General features: G+C 41.9%; 1 protein-coding gene across 7 annotated transcripts in view; it reads right to left on the reverse strand.

Annotated features, from left to right (window-relative positions):
- MARF1 (meiosis regulator and mRNA stability factor 1) overlaps positions 1–14742 on the reverse strand; it is a 62255-nt gene extending 47513 nt beyond the window's left edge. The window contains exons 1-7 of one of the 7 annotated variants that reach the window (XR_006105161.1): positions 14554–14741; positions 10178–10379; positions 7802–8485; positions 6427–6604; positions 5306–5532; positions 4510–4633; positions 25–197 (exon numbers count right to left, since the gene is read on the reverse strand). Coding sequence is in view for 6 of the 7 variants with exons in the window: in XM_042480771.1 (XP_042336705.1) it covers positions 25–197; positions 4510–4633; positions 5306–5532; positions 6427–6604; positions 7802–8485; positions 10178–10321 (1530 nt within the window). In the remaining variant the exon portion in view is untranslated. Of the gene's footprint in view, positions 1–24; positions 198–4509; positions 4634–5305; positions 5533–6426; positions 6605–7801; positions 8486–8690; positions 8805–10177; positions 10380–14553 lie in introns of those variants that run through there. The other 6 variants (XM_042480771.1, XM_042480769.1, XM_042480770.1 and 3 more) reach the window with 6 other exon arrangements.
- Positions 14743–17580: the final 2838 nt, after the last annotated feature.

Raw genomic sequence — 17580 nt, forward strand, 5'->3', positions numbered from 1 at the left:
AAAAGCATACAAGAAATCACTTACTGGTTTCTTCACTGGTAATCTTGGAGGCAAATCAGAAATGAATTCTTCAAATCTGACAAGTTCATGAGCATGATGTAAAAGTGCTTCAGACGCCTGATTTTTATGCACCAGGATTATGTGGAAACCATGGCGGTGCCTTAAATCACTGATTTCAAGGGCAAAGTTCACATCAGCTGAAAACACAAGTCCAGAAACACAAAGTATTAGTTTAACAATGTTTTTGACAGTTTCACATTGTTTTCTTTGCAGGTATGAAGAGCAAATATTTAAGAACTTCAATTTATAATTCAGAACAGCAACAAAGCTGAGAATCCTTTTCCTTCACCTACCACTAGACATTGAATTCCCTGCAAGAGGTTCCTTTCAGAAACGACGCCATGCATATGCACACACACACACACAAAACACCTTGGAGATGCTCCTGTGGTTAAAATCCCCCTTTCCCTCTGCAGGCCAGTCTACAATCAAGGGCATATGGCCTCTGTAAACTCCCTACGTACACACTGGCTGCACCCCTCTCCACCCAATGAAGAAAGATTGAGAATCCTTCCTTCCCAGGGAGGAGCTTCTCCCATTGCATCTGGCTGCCTTCGGAGCAACAACCGAGCAGCTGGAAGAGCAGTGACCAGGAAGCCTCTTGCCCGCACTGGTCTTTGCTGGAAGGGTGACATGGGTAAAAGGTTACTTGGTTGATGGTCAGCCAGCTGCTCAGTTGCTGCTCCCAGGATGACCAGGTGCAAAGTGACAGAGACTGGTTATTTTGAATTTGCAGTAGAACAGTACACCTAAAATCAGAAAATATGCATTGTGGGGGGTGTGCGATAGGGTCATCACCCAAGACAAAAGGGAGCAGTAGTCTGAAAAAGTTTGGGGACCACTACTTTAATGGATTACCATCTACAGCATAAGATGGCTATTTCCAATGTTCAATACCATCTTTTCATTACCATCTTCCGGTGTGATGGTGAGATAGGAGACATCAGGCCGCAGGAGCTTGGGATCTGAAGCTGCTTTAGTGGGTCAAGTAAGGCAGAAATAATAGCTCTCCAGTACAAGAGGGAAGAATAAGGGTTTGTCGGGGACCTGGTCCAGAATTCCTTTTGTTGGGTGAAGGAGCCCAAACCTTGTGTGCAGAGGGCTGTAGAGGTAGTAGAACCATCACGACTCACTAAAGCAGCCGCCCTACGAGACTGCAGGTTGTATGCCAGCACTTTAAAAAATGCTACAGTTTTTTTGCTACAGTTTGAGAGCAACTAAAGAAGGATGCAAAGTTCTTCACTCTTATTTTTTCATTTAAAAACTACACTTTCACTGGAAATGAGAAATTATAAGGCAAAGTAGCATGGCAAGGCTCTGGAAAAGGGGGTGGCTATGGGGGTGAAACAAGTCTAAACTCCGGAATCAGCTGTGTTCACTCAAATCAATTGAAAGGGAAGAGTGAAACAGAGCAGAGCAGAGTAGAAAAGAGTGTGGACAATAAAAGCTAAGCTAACCAGAATAAAGAGGTAAGAGGAGACTCAATCAGAATAATAAGAACTCTAAAACAACAAGAATTTTAAAAGAACAAGAACAACAGTGATAAATAAAAGCAAAAAGAAATAAGAGTGGCTTAAGGTGAAGAAGTGGAAAAGCAATGGAATCGAGGTGGCAGAGACAGAATGGATAGTGAGGAAAAGGAAGGAGAAAGGAAAGAAGCTTGGTGTTTGGAGTTTCAAGGAGAAAGCTCGGTGGGATTGATTGGAAGAAAAAAGAAGAGTCTTTGAGCCACTGGAAAACGGACTGGAAAACTAACATTCATGAGTTACTGATTAAACAGGGCTGAGGGGGAAAGGGGGGCGGGGGGAGATGAAGAAAGAAAAAAGAAAGAAAGGAGAGAGAAAATTAGTAGAATTAAAACACTTAAAGGATTTCCAATGTTTTGAAAGAAGAAAGAGAGAAGGAAGAGGAGGAAGACGAAGGGGGAAAGCAGCTGTAAGATATTAATTATTGCTGCTATTTAAAAAAAAATGTTTTAACTATCTTGCATTTCTTTACTCTCCCTTTGTATTATCATCATCTTTTTTTCTCCCAACCCGAACTGAACATAATGTAACGAAATAAAATAACATTAATCTGATAATAATAATTAAAATATAGTGAAGAGCCAGTTATTACAGCAATGAAGATTGCCAATTTTGCTTAAAATACTGTTTTGCTCTCTTTTGGCTTTTCCTCTCTCCAAACACTTAAAAGAGAATATTTATTTGATTCTAAGATTTCAATATTTGATTGGTTTGATTCTAAGAATTGATTCTAAGAACTGCTGGTCCTCCAGGCCATGTCTGAACACTAGAGTAATCAAATAACAACAGCTGAAAAAGGAAAGATGGGTAATAGAGAAGAGGTGTAGAGAAGAAGAAGAAGAAATGAAGAAGAGGAGAGGAAAGGAAGGAAGGAAGGAAGGAAGGAAGGAAGGAAGGAAAAAGCAGAAGGAAGAACACAATATAAATATATTTATAAATAGATAGATACATGTGTGCTAGGTCTATATGCATGTGTATACAGTGCGCCGGCATCATACGCTGGCGCAATATATGCGGCTTTCAGCATATGCTGAAGAAGCGGCACTGTGCGTCTGAAATAGTAATGGTGTGCGCGCCTATGGCATGTGCTCGCCACTGAAGGCACACACCCCATTGCTTTAACTGGGACTGGGGCATACATGGAATTTCCCTTATGCGGCGGGATCCAGAACGGATCCCCCGCGTAAGGGAGGGGCCAACTGTATAGACATAGATATATATATAGACTGGGAAATTATATAGAATAGTATAGCATAATATAGACTAGACTACAATAGCACTGAACAGTGTAGAAAAGGCATATAATCTAGAATACTTTATTTAGGATGATTAATAGGAAGAAATCAGAAAGAAGTAGTGTGAGATTAATCTGAGGTTGGCTTGGTCAATAACCAGAATAAATGAAATTAGGTTGGGATTTTATAGTTCCTTTTGCAAGTTAAAGAAGCGGGGAGGGAGAGAGAGAAATTTCAGGCACAGATACAGCTGTTATAGTTTTATGTCTATATGTTTATGTTGGCATTTTTTTGTAATTTTAACAAAAATTTAATTTAAGAAAATCCATCTTTTGATTATGCCTTCTTATTTAGAACCTGTCCTCAAATCCTGGACATATTAAAGACTGTAGTAGGAAACATCTTTTCTGCATGCTCCGAAGATAGCTAGGTGCTTTACATGTAGGGATGTAAAAAGGCACATGAGACAGACTGAACAGGGATGTCTCAGAAAGAAAAGCAAGCAAAGAGGTTATTAGCCTAGATGGTAGTGAATGGTAAACAGGTAATTTCAACAAGCTCAACAGAAAGTGAACCTGAGCTCCTGTGTATCCAAATGTTCATCTCTGTCCATTAACTGAGGGCATACATTAGCTTTTCCACAGATATTCCAGATATCTTTACAGGAGAATGCCCTAGGGCACAAAAATAGTTTTAGAGAAATCTATGGCCCATTACAGACGGGCCTTAAAGTACGCGACAAGCGCGTACTAAGGTTAGGAAGGGGCGGTGCTTCCGCACCCCCCTAACCCTAGTGCGCGCTCGTCGCGCACAAAATGGTGGTGGCCGTTCCACACGGCCACCGCCATCGATACGTCACGACTGCGCCGCTTCTATACGGGGTGGCGCGGACGTGACGTCCTCGCTCCGTGCCAGGGCACTTAGTGCGCCCTTAGCACGAAGCAGGAAGGAGCTCCGTTTCGGAGCTCCTTCCTGGTTTGGTCCGCTGGGCGCAGCCTTCACACGGCTACACCCAGCGGACCAAAGGAGAAAGGGGCCAAACGACCCCTTTCTCCTCCTCCCCGCTGCCGCGGGGTGTCCTTAGGGAGCTGGGGATGTTTAGCCTGGAGAAAAGAAGGTTAAGAGGTGATATGATCGCCCTGTTTAAATATTTGAAGGGATGTCATATTGAAGAGGGAGCAAGCTTGTTTTCTGCTGCTCCAGAGAACAGGACCCGGAACAATGTTTGCAAGCTGCAGGAAAAGAGATTCCACCTGAACATTAGGAGGAACTTCCTGACAGTAAGGGCTGTTCGACAATGGAATGCACTCCCTCGGAGGGTGATAGAGTCTCCTTCCTTGGAGGTCTTTAAACAGAGGCTGGATGGCCATCTGTCAGGGATGCTTTGATTTGGATTTCCTGCATGGCAGGGGGTTGGACTGGATGGCCCTAGTGGTCTCTTCCAACTCTATGATTCTATGATTCTATGAATTTTTAATGCACCAAGAGGTGGGTGATGAGTGAAGAAGTGTCCAGCATCTCCTGGCACTGTGGTACTTTGTGACACTCAGCTGCTGGAACCCATGGGATCCTGCCACAGCTAACTGTTGCAAAGCACTAGGCTGCTGGGAGAGGGCTAGGCACTGATTACTACTTACAATCCTAGACCTCAACATCAATCAATCAAACAATGAATCAATATTGTTTACATGTACTTGATACGAGGACCACAGTGGCTGGAGCGGCATGTGTATCAGCAAATCTCCTAAGACTCTGTCTGAGTTTGTCATCAGCTGCATTCTTTGCTGTGGCATTGATGTGTGCAACTGTTACCTAAAGGAATAAAAAGAATGTATCAGGTATGAGGTAATTAGAAGGACTAGAGAAGTTTGACCATTTTCCTGTAAATGTAGCACAACAGACAACCATGTAATGCAACTGCAAGTAATGCTGCTTTAGAGACATAAATTCCAAGTCATAATAATGTTTTATATCATACTAGCTTGCGCTACTGTGTCCAATACTACACACAGCGCTTTAAAAGAGATGTGAGAGGTTGGAACACATTCAGAGACACTCAACAAAGATACTCAAACGCATGGAAAAAACTGAAGATTTTTAGTATGTTTTAATATGAAGCAGTGACAGGGAACATATTATTCTTAAAACATTGGAGATCTGTCATACAAAAGAGGTCAAAAATTTATTCATGTTGTCTGAAACAGTAAAACTAAATGTAATGTGTTTAACCTGTAAGAGGGTCAACCTACCGTAGTTGAACATAATGGGAAACCTATTGAATAAGCAGCTTGTTATGGAACTAGTCCATCAGAGGTCTTTTAAGGAGCAGTTGCACAGCCATTTCTTGGCAACTCACAAGTTCAGAATTTCTTGCACACCGGGTTGAACAACATGGTTTACGAGGCTCCCTCCAATGCTAGGAACTTTGAATTCCTTTCTGGCCAGAGAGACATGCTAATGCAGCAGCTGACCTGAAGATCTTACCTGGCAGTTGTTCAATTCTTCAATAACTTCTTTGTTTTCTTTACTGATGTCACAAACACAAATGAACTCTGCCTCTCTGTGCCCTTTAAAAAACTTTTCACGAATTCGCTGTACAACAGCAACAGCTGAACGGCCAGAAGGAACAGAACAATTCTCAATATCCCAAAAGACTCCAATGGGAGGTAGGTTTTCTAGCAGCTGACCTGTTATAGCAACATCTGGAGATCCTATTTTTGGAAAAAGTAAATGCCAGTTAAACTTTATCTCTGGTCTCTCCTGCACACTCTTATTGTGAGCCTTTACATTGCTTCCAACTTATGCGGACCTTAAGGTGAACCTATCAGAGGGATTTCTTGGTAGGTTTTGTTCGGGGGGTGGGGGGTGTCTGCCATTGCCTTCCTCTGAGGCTGAGAGAGTATCCAAACATCACCCAGTGGATTTTCATGAACTATCAGAGATTCAAACTCTGTTCTCTCAGAGTCCTCGTACAATATTCAAACCACTCTACCATGCTGGCTCTCAAAATGGTCAATTCAGCTTTTGTCTGAAGTCTGTCTCACACACTGTACAATGGTAAATACAAGTTTGCCAGTGAGTATATGTTAACATGAAGATCAAAATAGCTTTTCACCAAAGTGATATTTTGCTACTGTCTTTAGAACTTAAGAAATTCCCCATTGAATAAAAGACTTGTGTCGTTCGGTATTTCAAAGGTCATATGGCCCCTGGATGTCTACAAATAGGACACAGATGCCAGAGATACTTTTTGGACTGCAACTCCCAGACTCTCACAGCCAACGTGGCCAAATAAAGCTCCAATGGGCAACTGTCTTCTGTTGCTACTCATCGGCAGGTAGAAAGGCAGCAGAAAGCCATCTGCTTTCTAGTAACCACTGACTGCCTTTAGCATCCATGAATGCATCTAATCACAAACATTGTTCCTGAACAAGCATTTGAAGCCAGATGCCCCTGTTGAAAGTCCAGCAGCACCACCCACTCCACAATACTATCTGTCTTCTAAGAAAAGACATTATCACATATTCCAATGAATGCAGCACTGAAAATTTTTCAAAGAATGTAACAACTACTGTAATTTTATCCACTAGGCCAATATGCTTTACCGTATTTCTGTGGCAACTGGCCAAAGCTGCTTGCCAAGAGTAAACTCTTCTCTTTTCTTGCTCCTTTGGTTCCACAGCCATTACATATTGGGAGGGAGACAGGTGCAGCAGCTTGTGCATTTGGAGGAGGAATATTTGGCCATATTTTAACAGCCTCAACCAAACTCTCTCTGGATGGCTGTTGGGAAAAATATTTGGTTATCACTCAGAGCACTATATCAGCCATTCTAATGCAAAAAACAAAATGTAGCTGCTGCTGAAGGAATTACTTTTTTTTTTTTTGGACTATGAGAGCTGTTGTGGTTTTGAATGGGCTACTTGGCTTGACTTCTTACATTTCCTATGTTTGAGTTAGCTACTTTTTAGGGGGGGGGATTAAACAAACTACAAATTTGAAAAGGGAAGGGTAATTCCCAGTTTTGGGGGAAATCATAGAATTGGAAGAGACCACAAGGGCCATCCAGTCCAATCCCATTCTGCCATGCAGGAAATCTCAATCAAAGCATCCCTGACAGATGGCCATCAAGCCTCTGTTTAAAGACCTCCAGGGATGGTGGAGGATAGATAAAATGACTGTGATAAAATAAAAGTCAGTCTTTCTTTTTGTGTAGTCTCTCTTTTTCTGTAGTAGTCTGGAGGAAGGCCCTGTTTTCATCCACCATCCTACTTCTTGAGTACAAAGTGAGAAGAGTACACTACAGGGGTATGCACAATATAGCAATGCTTTGTTGGGAGTCAGACCTCTGACTGGAGAGAGAAAAACAGAACTGCAAGACATAGTTACTACATAAACCAAAAAGGACAATCCCAATGTTGTTATGAATCTGTTTTAAAAACAGATTCTCATTTTACTACAAATTTTAACACTACTGTATCTTGCTAGTAGCAAAAGGCAAACTCTCTTGTACAGCAGCAGGATTAACTTATGAAAAGAACTGTTTTTTAAGTGTCTGCTTGCCCAAGTGCCAAAAATGTGAAGAATTTATATTTGTTTCCATCCATGCAATAGGATGAGAATTCAAAGTGTTTAATCCAAGCACTTGAAAAGTTATTTGCAAGCTTTAAAATCTGATGATTTTCTACTGTTGTAGCATTAGTTTCAGGTAACTAACATTGAACAAACATGCATTTATAAGAGCCCTGACTGGTAGTGACAGACCGATATGAAATTTCTCTGAAAAAGAAAGAGAGCTGGATTCCTATATTTCCAAGAAGCTGGCCATCAGCAAAAATGTCCACCTATAACCAAGTTAAGCTCTTAGATTCACAAATTACAGCTATAAATTCCCCAAAGTACTTGTTTCTAATTAATAAAAGATTGGAAGTTTCACAATACATGGTACATTATCAATACAGCAGTGAGGGTGTTACAGACCTTACTTAAACACTCAGTGCAGTAGTGAGAGCCCTTTAAACAAACTGAAGGTGCCACTTTCAGGTGCAGAGAGTTGGTACAAACACAAGACGTTCGCTCCGATTGTGTAACATGTTCCTCCAAAAGCCCTGCAGCCCCACTTGAGAATTCAGAACAGGAAAAATAACCCGAGGTCGCACAGCTCTGATGAGTAGGAAACTGATGTAGTTTGTGCACATTACTGTGACAGGACTGGAAGTGGAGTTTTCCACAGCATGGGAAATGTGAGCAGGTAGAGACACTGTTTTCCAGGCACACTCTGGACAAGTCGCTGGCAATGCCTGTCACGCCGCTTCTAGCCGAAACAGTCTTGAGTGAGGATGCAGACTGATAAGCAAACCCTGTCCCTATTTGACAAGTGATTGTCCCAGAGCCTTTTGAGTCTAACATTGTGCCAGAGTGAACTGAACTACCACCACCGCTGCTGCCGCCACCACCAAGGTGCAGCCGAGGAGCATGAGAGGAAGAGTCAGAACCATGAGTACAACAGCTTACTTTAGAACCAGGTGAAAGTTGTATTTGCATTTGTTGAAGAGAGTGCAAATCAGGAAGGGGGACAGCTGTAAACTGTTCTGAAGAAGCAGAATGAATGGATGGAGTGTCCTTCAACTCCACAGTAGCTGTTTTATTCTCCATGTACTCGTTCTGGAAGGGCAAAGAATTATTATAGAAAAAAGTCAGTGTCAGATAAATGTAAGTGCACACCAGGCTACAGCTTTGACAGGTGAAAGATAAACCTGAAGGAATACGAAGTGATATATGTACAAATAACTGGATTTCAGTATCAAGTACAGTATCCAAGAAGCCACATTAGGCAATCCTACAAGTTGACTTCCTTTCATATACTTACTTGGCATAATTTCTCCACTTCATTTTTCAACCCATTGGAGCAAGAACAGAAACAGAATGGAGACTAGTTTACAAAGGCCACCAGGATTAGTGCACAGATGGTAGACAACAGATGCTGTGGAAGCAAAGAATTGCGCAGGGTAATATTCTTTACTAGTCTGCTGCTTCAGGATGTCATTTAATCTGACTTTTCATCATACTCCATATGAATTCCAAGACTCTATAACACATTGAGAACAAGAAGCCCAATATTGGGAAGACTCAACATAACTGGATTGATGTGTATTCAGTGCAATTAGTTTTACACGATACCAAGTAAGAAAAGGTAAGCTTCTTGTAACACACTGTCACATTTATTGTGGCATAAGCTTTTGTGAGCACCACTCTACTTTCTCATTCAGACACTGCAATACAAAACACACATTAAAATGAGGTCCAGCCAAAGAGTAAAGTTCTAACTACCAATCAGAAAAGCAAGAATAACTGTTAATCTGCACACTAAAAACAAGACCAATTATTTTCCATAGCAAGGCAGCTATTTCCAATCCTTATTCACCTTAAATCCAATAGCATTCTATCTTCAAGCAGCTTTATACCAGGGTCTCATTTCAAACCTTTGTTGAAGTATATCCACTATCAAATCAGTTACAGTATATTCACAGAAAAGCTCATGTCACAATAAAATCCTTTCTTTCTCAATTACTCATTGCATTTGCTGCAACATATGTAATCTATCTACCATTCTGGAATTTGTCTCCAGATAACATTTTATTTGCCAAACAAGATACCCATCAGAAACTGGTTTAAAGTAGCAAGTGACATGTAAAGATAAGCAAGAGTAGCGTAATCTGTTCTTCCACAGCATATAAGGAAATTTGAGGAATCGAACGTGTTTTTGTTTAGTTGTGATCAGTAGGCGGTTATCAATATGAAGACAACAATGTTTCTCATCTCATTTACTGTGCTTCTGCTTTCGATCATATTTATTATGTCCCTTCCACTGTCAGCTTTATGGATTATTAGGAAAGCAGTAGAATTAGTAGCTATTTAGTCTTTTTAAAGATGATGGAACAAAAGCACCACAATAAGATGTAGTTTTAAAAACCCTAAGCAGTCTTTAGTAACCCTAATTAGACTTTGGTTACAACCCTTAAATTCTTTGCAAGCACAGATGAAACTAAATTAACTGTGAGCACAACCACAGAGACAGAGAAAGAGGCAACTATTGATTACAGCTGACAAAAAAAATCAGACATGAGAAGCCAGAACCCCAGCTAGGCTAATAATAAAGAGCAAACATGGAAATTTCCATGTAGCAGGAAACAGTAATAGTCAGTTCCTGAGGTAGAAGAAAGCTTCTTTCTCTGGAGAGCAACAGACATCTTCAAGTATTATACCTTCCCTGTTAAAAGACACAAATTGGTCCACATAAAATCATTAATAGGTCATTCTGGAATTCAACTCAGCAAATCTGTATCCAAATCCTACCGTTTGGGGGTTGAGAGGAAGACTCTGATCAGTAGCTGAAAAACAACTAGACAATTTCCAGAGCCATGGTTTAGCATCATTATCTTGTCGCTGAAGCCATCCAAGCGATCTAGTACAGACATCCTCTGTTATGTTTTCTTCCATTATACAACCATAGAAAGGTCAACATTCTTATATCTTTCCTTTCTATCATTCTCTTTACCTGAAAAAAAATGTGTATGTTTTAAGCACAAGTCTAGGTATAAGGATTAAAATTACTGTTAATCAGACAGGGATAATAATCTTTAACTTCAAATATTAAGGGTATGAACGTGGAACCAAGTCCCTGTACTTTTGCAATTTCTGTTTGCTGAAAGTAACTTCTAGAGAAGGTCTACCTTCTTTTTAACTCAGTGAAGTATGCAAGAAGACTATACCTTATGAACATTTACTTAAGTTTTAAATGGTTTCATCTAATCAATAATACAGACAATATATAATCACATCTGCTCATAAAACAGGAGATAAGCTGGTATGAATGTGGAACCAAGTCCCTGTACTTCTGCAAGCCATCAGTATTGATTAAATATGCATGCAACTGGGGAAACATTGTGTTTTTTTTCTTAAAGCTGGAATCATTATGTTAAACAAAATGTCCTCAAGCACTAAAATTATATATATATATCTGGCTTCCAGCCATTTGCAGTACAGCCTTATACCTTAATAAAAAGCATTTGGTAAAAGTTTCTGAAATTCAGCTCTACATTCATGTTTTGCTACAGACTACCTACCCCAAAATTTAAGCTTTATTTTTAGAAATGTAACTCTTGCACAAAGCAAAGGGGTTGGATTAAATTTTGCAGCATTCAGATGACACTGAGACTTAAAATAAAATAAAATAAAATAAACAGCCTAACATATTATTCAAAACACTGGAGTTTATCCTTTATCACAGCCCCGCATATCACTAACACAATACAGCCACTTATTTTTAACATTCTGCCTCTGCTTTGCAGAACTTTCCATTCACCCATTTTTACCCCTACCTTAGGTTGCCCCATAGGAAAACTATGGGAGGGGAAGAGGAATACATACTAAGCACACTGGTAGCATACAGCAATTTCCTTAAGCCGTTTAAGGACTGCAAACTGCCATGACAGTATTGGCAGAGAAGGCATTTGCAACTGTAACTGGGGGCAGGGGGAGCTTTTTAAAGTAATCACTATACTAGGCCTTCCTTCCAAAATGGTTCTAGGAATAAAGAAGAGTGGACCACAACTATCACGTGGCAATGAGGAGCCTAATGTAGGAGTAGGAGAGAGAGCATGCCCCAAGGCGGTTACTAGAGAACTGCATTACACTGGTGGGATGGGAGTTCCTCTCCCTTTGTTCTTTGCTGTGCCCCTCACATATAGAAGCTGAGTCTTCCTCATCTGAAATGCTTGGAACCAGAAGTGTTTTGGATTTCAGATTCTGGAATATCTGCATATACCTAATGAGACATCTTGGGAGAGAAATTACATTAATTTACATGTCCTAAACACCTTACACACATCACCTAAAGGTAGTTTTATACATAATTTTACAGTGCTGCCTTGCCTTATGTGGGGGATCTGTAATGGACATGGACACACACACACACACGTTAGGCAAATATTGTTTATGCTTGAGCCCCATTGAAAATAACTGGGCTTGTGCATGTGGCGTGGTGTGTAACCATAGTGTAAACTGAAAGCTGCGTATGACATGGGCGTACTGTAATAATAATACCTGTATTTTCTGGCGTATAAGACGACTAGGCGTATAAGGCGTCCCCCAACTTTTCCAGTTAAAATAAAGTTTGGGATATACTCGCTTTATAAGACTACCCCTCTTCCAACGCACACCAAATAAATTTTTTAAAAAACATCAGATTTGATTTCAATATGGTAACTTTAATTCAGATGCTTATGACATGCAGGTACTTAGCAGGAAACCTTGTTGTATACAAAGCCTGCTTGGATTGGTCAACTCTCCCTGCCTGCCCAGCCCTCCCTGTCTCCAAGACTATCAGAGCGGCAGCTGCTTTCATACGATCGTCGCATATGGTGGGGATGCAGCCGTTTTTGAGCTCCCCCCACCAAATGCAGTGACTGCAGATTCTCCAGTCCGGCTCGGAAGTTTCAGCACCTGCCCTATAAGACAACACCCAGCGTATAAGACGACCCCCGACTTTTGAGAAGATTTTCCTGGGTTAAAAAGTAGTGTTATACAACAGAAAATACAGTAATTTTGTGCATGAAACAAAGTTTGTGTACAATAAAGCCATCAGAAAGGAGAAGTGTCACCATCTCAGCCACTTGTATGGACAATTTTGGAATAGCTTGGATTTTGTAATTTCAGATAAGGGATTTGTTGTTGTTGTTAACCACTTTCGAGTCGATCCCGACTCACAGTGACTCTATGGATGACACATCGCCAAGACTCTCTGTCCTCCATTGTTCTGGAAATCCATCTAGCATTCTCTTTCTACTTCCCCCCATCTTTCCTAGCATTACTGCTTTTTTCCAATGAGCCATGCCTTCTCATGACACGGACAAAGTATGACAGCCTCAATTTAATCATAGTCAGCCCTCCACATCCGTGGATTATATATATATATAACAAACTTTGATTTTGCCACTTTCTACAAGGGACATCATTTTACTATGCCATTGAATTTAATGGCACTTCAGACTCCATGGATTTTAGTATCTGCAGGAACCTGGAACCAACCCCCAGTGGGTACCAAGAGCCCATTGTGCTTTGTAAGTACAACAAGATAAGACAAGATAAGGATAAGGGAGACTCAACCTGTACATATCCACATCTATATTCATACATAAAGTGTGCATGTACAAGCGCCATTATTTTCAATGAGGCTCAAGCATACGCACTGTTTGCTTTATGTGGGGGAGGGGTCCAGAACAAATCCCTGTGTAAAGCAAGGGCGCATTGTATAAACTTGTTGTTGTTGTTGCTGTTGTTGAACAGGACTCCAAACAATGGATGCAAGCTACTGGAAGAGCTTCCGCCTCAACATTAGGAGGAACTTCCTGACAGTAAGGGCTGTTTGACATTGCCACGTTTTAATTGCAATGTGCTTTTAGACCTTGGAGGTCTTTAAGCAGAGGCTGGATTGGCCATATCCTGTCAAGGGGATGCTTTGAGTGAGAGTTCCTGCATGGCAGAAGAAGGGGGCTGGACGTGGATCAGGGCCCTTCTTGGGAGTCCATTTCCAACTGTAGGATTCTATGGAAATCTAAAACCTGATTGGCAGAGTGAGCACAACGGAGGAATGGTTTGCAAGGTGGAATGTGCATCCACCCTGCAGAATAAAAGACATTTGACCCCCCCCCCCCCAATTTTAACTGCAAGACTCAATCTGGGTTTATAGTTTGGGGAGGCACCCACGCTTTCTTGGAGGTTGTTGAGTCTCTTCTTTGGAGTTTTAAACAGAGGCCGTATGGCCCTGTCAATGGGGTGCTTTGGTTGAGAGTTCCTACATGGCAGAGGGATTACAGGGTTTTAGTTTTTAATTGTTGTTTTTATGCATTGATATTTGTTTTTATATGTTTAGTGTTTAATACTATCTTAAGAGGGGGGGAGGGATAAGTGTTTTTTTAATTGCATATTTTATATTTTACTTGTTGTTAACCGCCAGGATGGTTTGCCAGAGGGCGGTACAACTAAATTATATATTATTATTATGTGGGGGTCTCTTCCAATTCTATGGTTCTATTTGCCTTTTCTATATTATTTTACATCCTGTTATACTTTGCCTGCAGGTGGGATGCTTGGAGTGTGGAGTTCCTGCCTTGCGAGAAGAAGAGGGAGGGTTGAACCAGAAGCCTTTGGGGGTCTCTTCCAACTCTATGATTCTCCTAGAGCCAGCCCTGTTGGAGCCTCCTTCTTTGAACCGAGTGCTGGGTGGCTCTCTGTAAATGGGGAGGTGCTTTGACTGGGAGTTCCTGCATGGCAGAGAGAAGAAAAAAGAAGGGCTGGACTGGGTTCAGGGCCCTTAATCTTGGGTCTCTTATAACTCTATGGAAGCTGCTTGTGAGTCCCAATTCTGGTGGGGGGGGGGAGAAGCGGAATACAAATAATAACGCCACATGGAGAAATACCCGCTTTGGCAGGGCTTTAAGTGTCTTGGCTCAAGGCGATGGGACTCTGGGAGGTGGGAGTAGTTGTGGGGCCGGAGCGGAGCACAACCAACTCCACCCAGAATTCCATAGCCTTTGAGCCAAGACACTTAAAGCGCTGCCAAAGCGGGTTATTTCTCCAGTGTGGCCGCAGCAGGCGAGGCTTCCTCTTCCGAGGTCCCTCGGGGGAGAGGGTCTCTAGGCCCTTCCTGCCTCGGCCGAGAGGGAACTCACCTCAGCGCCCCGCCATCGCCGCCTCTCCCTCCTCCGCCGCCTCTTTGTTTTGCTCCCTCCTCTTCCTTTTCCTCCTCCTTCTCCTCTTCTTCTCCTTCCGCCGTAAAGCGACGCCACCCCCCTCTGTCGTAAAAGCGCTGCCGTCGCGCCCGTTTTTAATTGTACTGTTTTTAATGCTGTGAGGCCGCCCTGAGGGAGCCCCAGCCCTGGGAAAAGAGCGGGATACAAATATAACAATGACAATAATAACAATAACTAATTCGGTTTCTGGTCCCCCCCCCGGGCCTCCATGCCTCTTTTTTATTTCTTGGTTTATATTTACATTCGTCCCCCGTGAATGTGGGAAAACCCCAAGTAACAAAAACACTGTTTTTAACTGAGGGAACGCCTCTCTAGGAATCTCTAGGTCCTTCAGTGCGACTCTATGGTCAACATTTGCTGGGCATTGGCCATAGAGTTGCACTGGAGGAGCTACAAAGGTGTCCTCTGTAGGAATCTCTAGGTCCTTCAGGGAGACTTTTGGTTGAAGTTGACCATAGAGTTGCGCATATTCCTAGAGAGAACATATTAATAAAAACTGAAAGCTGCAAAAGTCAAAGCTGCAAATGTGGAGGGAAGACAGAGGGCCACCCAGCCTCTGTTTAAAGACATCTAAGGAAGGAGACTCCCCTACACTCCGAGGAAGGAGTGTGTTCCACTGTTTAACAGCCCTTACTGTCAGGAAGTTCCTCCTAATGTTGAGCTGGAATCTCTTTTCCTTTGCATTCATCCATTGCTCCGGGTCCTAGTCTCTGGAGCAGCAGAAAACAAGCTTGCTCCCTCCTCAATATGACCTCTTCATATATTGAAACAGGGCTATCATATCACCTCTTAACTTTCTCTTCTCCAGGTTAAACATCCCCAGATCCCTAAGTCTCTCCTCATAGGGCTTCATGGTTTCCAGACCCTTCACCATTTTAGTCGCTCTCCTTTGGACACATGGCTCCAGTTTCTTAACATCCTTTTTGAATTGTTTTGCCCAGAACTGGACCCAGTATTCCAGGTGGAGCCTGACCAAAGCAGAATATAGTGGCACTATTACTTCCCTTGATCTAAACACTATACTTTTATTGATGCAGCCTAAAATTGCATTGGCCTTTTTAGCTGCCACATTGCACTGTTGATTCATGTTCAACTTGTGGTCTACTTGGACTCCCAGATCCCTTTCACACGTAGTTTCATTCATCCAGGTGTCCCCCATGATCCTATATCTGTGCATTTCATTTTTAGTAGGATTGTTTTTGTTAGGATTGTTTTTTACTATGGTATTAGCATTCATGCACTATATTTACCTTTCTCAAACTGGTGTTCTCTGAGTGTGGTGAAATACTTTTATTGATGCAGCCTAAAATTGCATTGGCCTTTTTAGCTGCGGTCAGCTAATCCTAGCTGAGGATGGCGAGAGTTGCAGTCTCACACATCTGGAGGAGCCAGATTGGGGAGCACTGGGCTAAGCAGGAAGCAGTCTGGCTTCTATCACATTTCAGAGGTGAAGGTTGGCATAACCGTACCCAGCATTTCTATATAGACAGCTAAACTTGATTACCTTTATATATGATTACTGTACTTTTACTTCCAAGTATTTCCACAGGTGTTATCTGGATTCCAATTGCCATGCGCAGGTGGGGAAGCTTAAGCCACTCTCTTCCTCCTCTGCGGTAGGTGTTTATCTTTGGAGGAGGTAATCCTGAAATTCCTGTCAGCCTAATGGAAAACTACCTTTTTTGTATGGGCATTTTAGAGAATTCGGAGTCGAGATTGCTTTTAGCTTATGATATTGTACAGCAGATGGGAATCATATAGCCAGCCCTATCCTTTGCATTACGCATGGCCAGGACAGCTGTGAGAGATAACTAACAGTAGCACCTTATTTAGCGATGTGTAAAAGAAAGTGTATCCTTCATGAAAAGGGGAGTAAATGACTTTCTCCATGTCAGAAGAGAAGCCTGCTCAACTTATATCTCTTTTTTGTTTCATTTGAAGGGGATTTTCCATTGAAAAAGCAAGGGAAGCAATAGAATGAAAATACTTCTTGAAGATTATGAGTAAGATGTTGCAGGCTTCCCAGCCCTCCAGAGTAGGCTCTTAGTTGAGAGTAAGTATGGGCTCTCAGTTTTGACAGAAGCAGTAGAATCCAACAGAGGTATGCCATTAGATCCATTGCTTTTGTTCTAATTTCTTATTTACTCAAACACATCCTCTTTGCAGAGCGACTTTTTACCCTTTATGAACAACGCATATGGATTTCTTCCATTTGCTTGCTTTCCATACCTCACAATACAATACTGTATGTTACTAAAACGTGGATAAAGAGGTTGTTGTTGTTATTGTTGTTGTTATTATTATTATTATTATTATTATTATCCTTTATTTATAAAGTGCTGTAAATTTACACAGCGCTGTACATACAATCTTTTTAATTGGACGGTTCCCTGCCCTCAGGCTTACAATCTAAAAAGACACGACACAAAAGGAGAAGGGAGTGGTGGAGGGGAAGGGGCCTTTCTAGTAGGATAATACATATAAAATACATAGCAAAAAAGGAAATGATTCAATAAAACAGACAACAAAGGAACATCAAATAGCAAGTGAGAGTTATGCAATGCCTGGGAACGCTTCTCTGAACAGGATGGTCTTCAACTCCTTTTTGAAGCTGGTTAAAGAAGTGATGGCTCTTGCTCGTGTGGGAAGAAGGTTCCAGGAGTGAGGGACAGCGAGTGAAAAGGGGCGAATCCGAGATGGGGCAGAGGATATCCTGGGCTGGGACAGCAGACCTTGACTACCAGAACGGAGGGCCCTAATGGGAAGGTGGGGAGAAATAAGGTCTGATAAGTAAGGAGGGGCCAGCCCATGGAGGGCTTTAAACATTGACAGCAGGAGCTTATACTGAATGCGGAAAGGAAGGGGGAGCCAGTGAAGGGATGCCAACACAGGAGACATGTGGTCAGAGTGGTGGGTGGATGTGATAATGCGTGCAGCTGAATGCTG

Source organism: Sceloporus undulatus, chromosome 8, assembly GCF_019175285.1.
Source record: "Sceloporus undulatus isolate JIND9_A2432 ecotype Alabama chromosome 8, SceUnd_v1.1, whole genome shotgun sequence".
Classification (NCBI taxonomy): Eukaryota; Metazoa; Chordata; class Lepidosauria; order Squamata; family Phrynosomatidae; genus Sceloporus; species Sceloporus undulatus.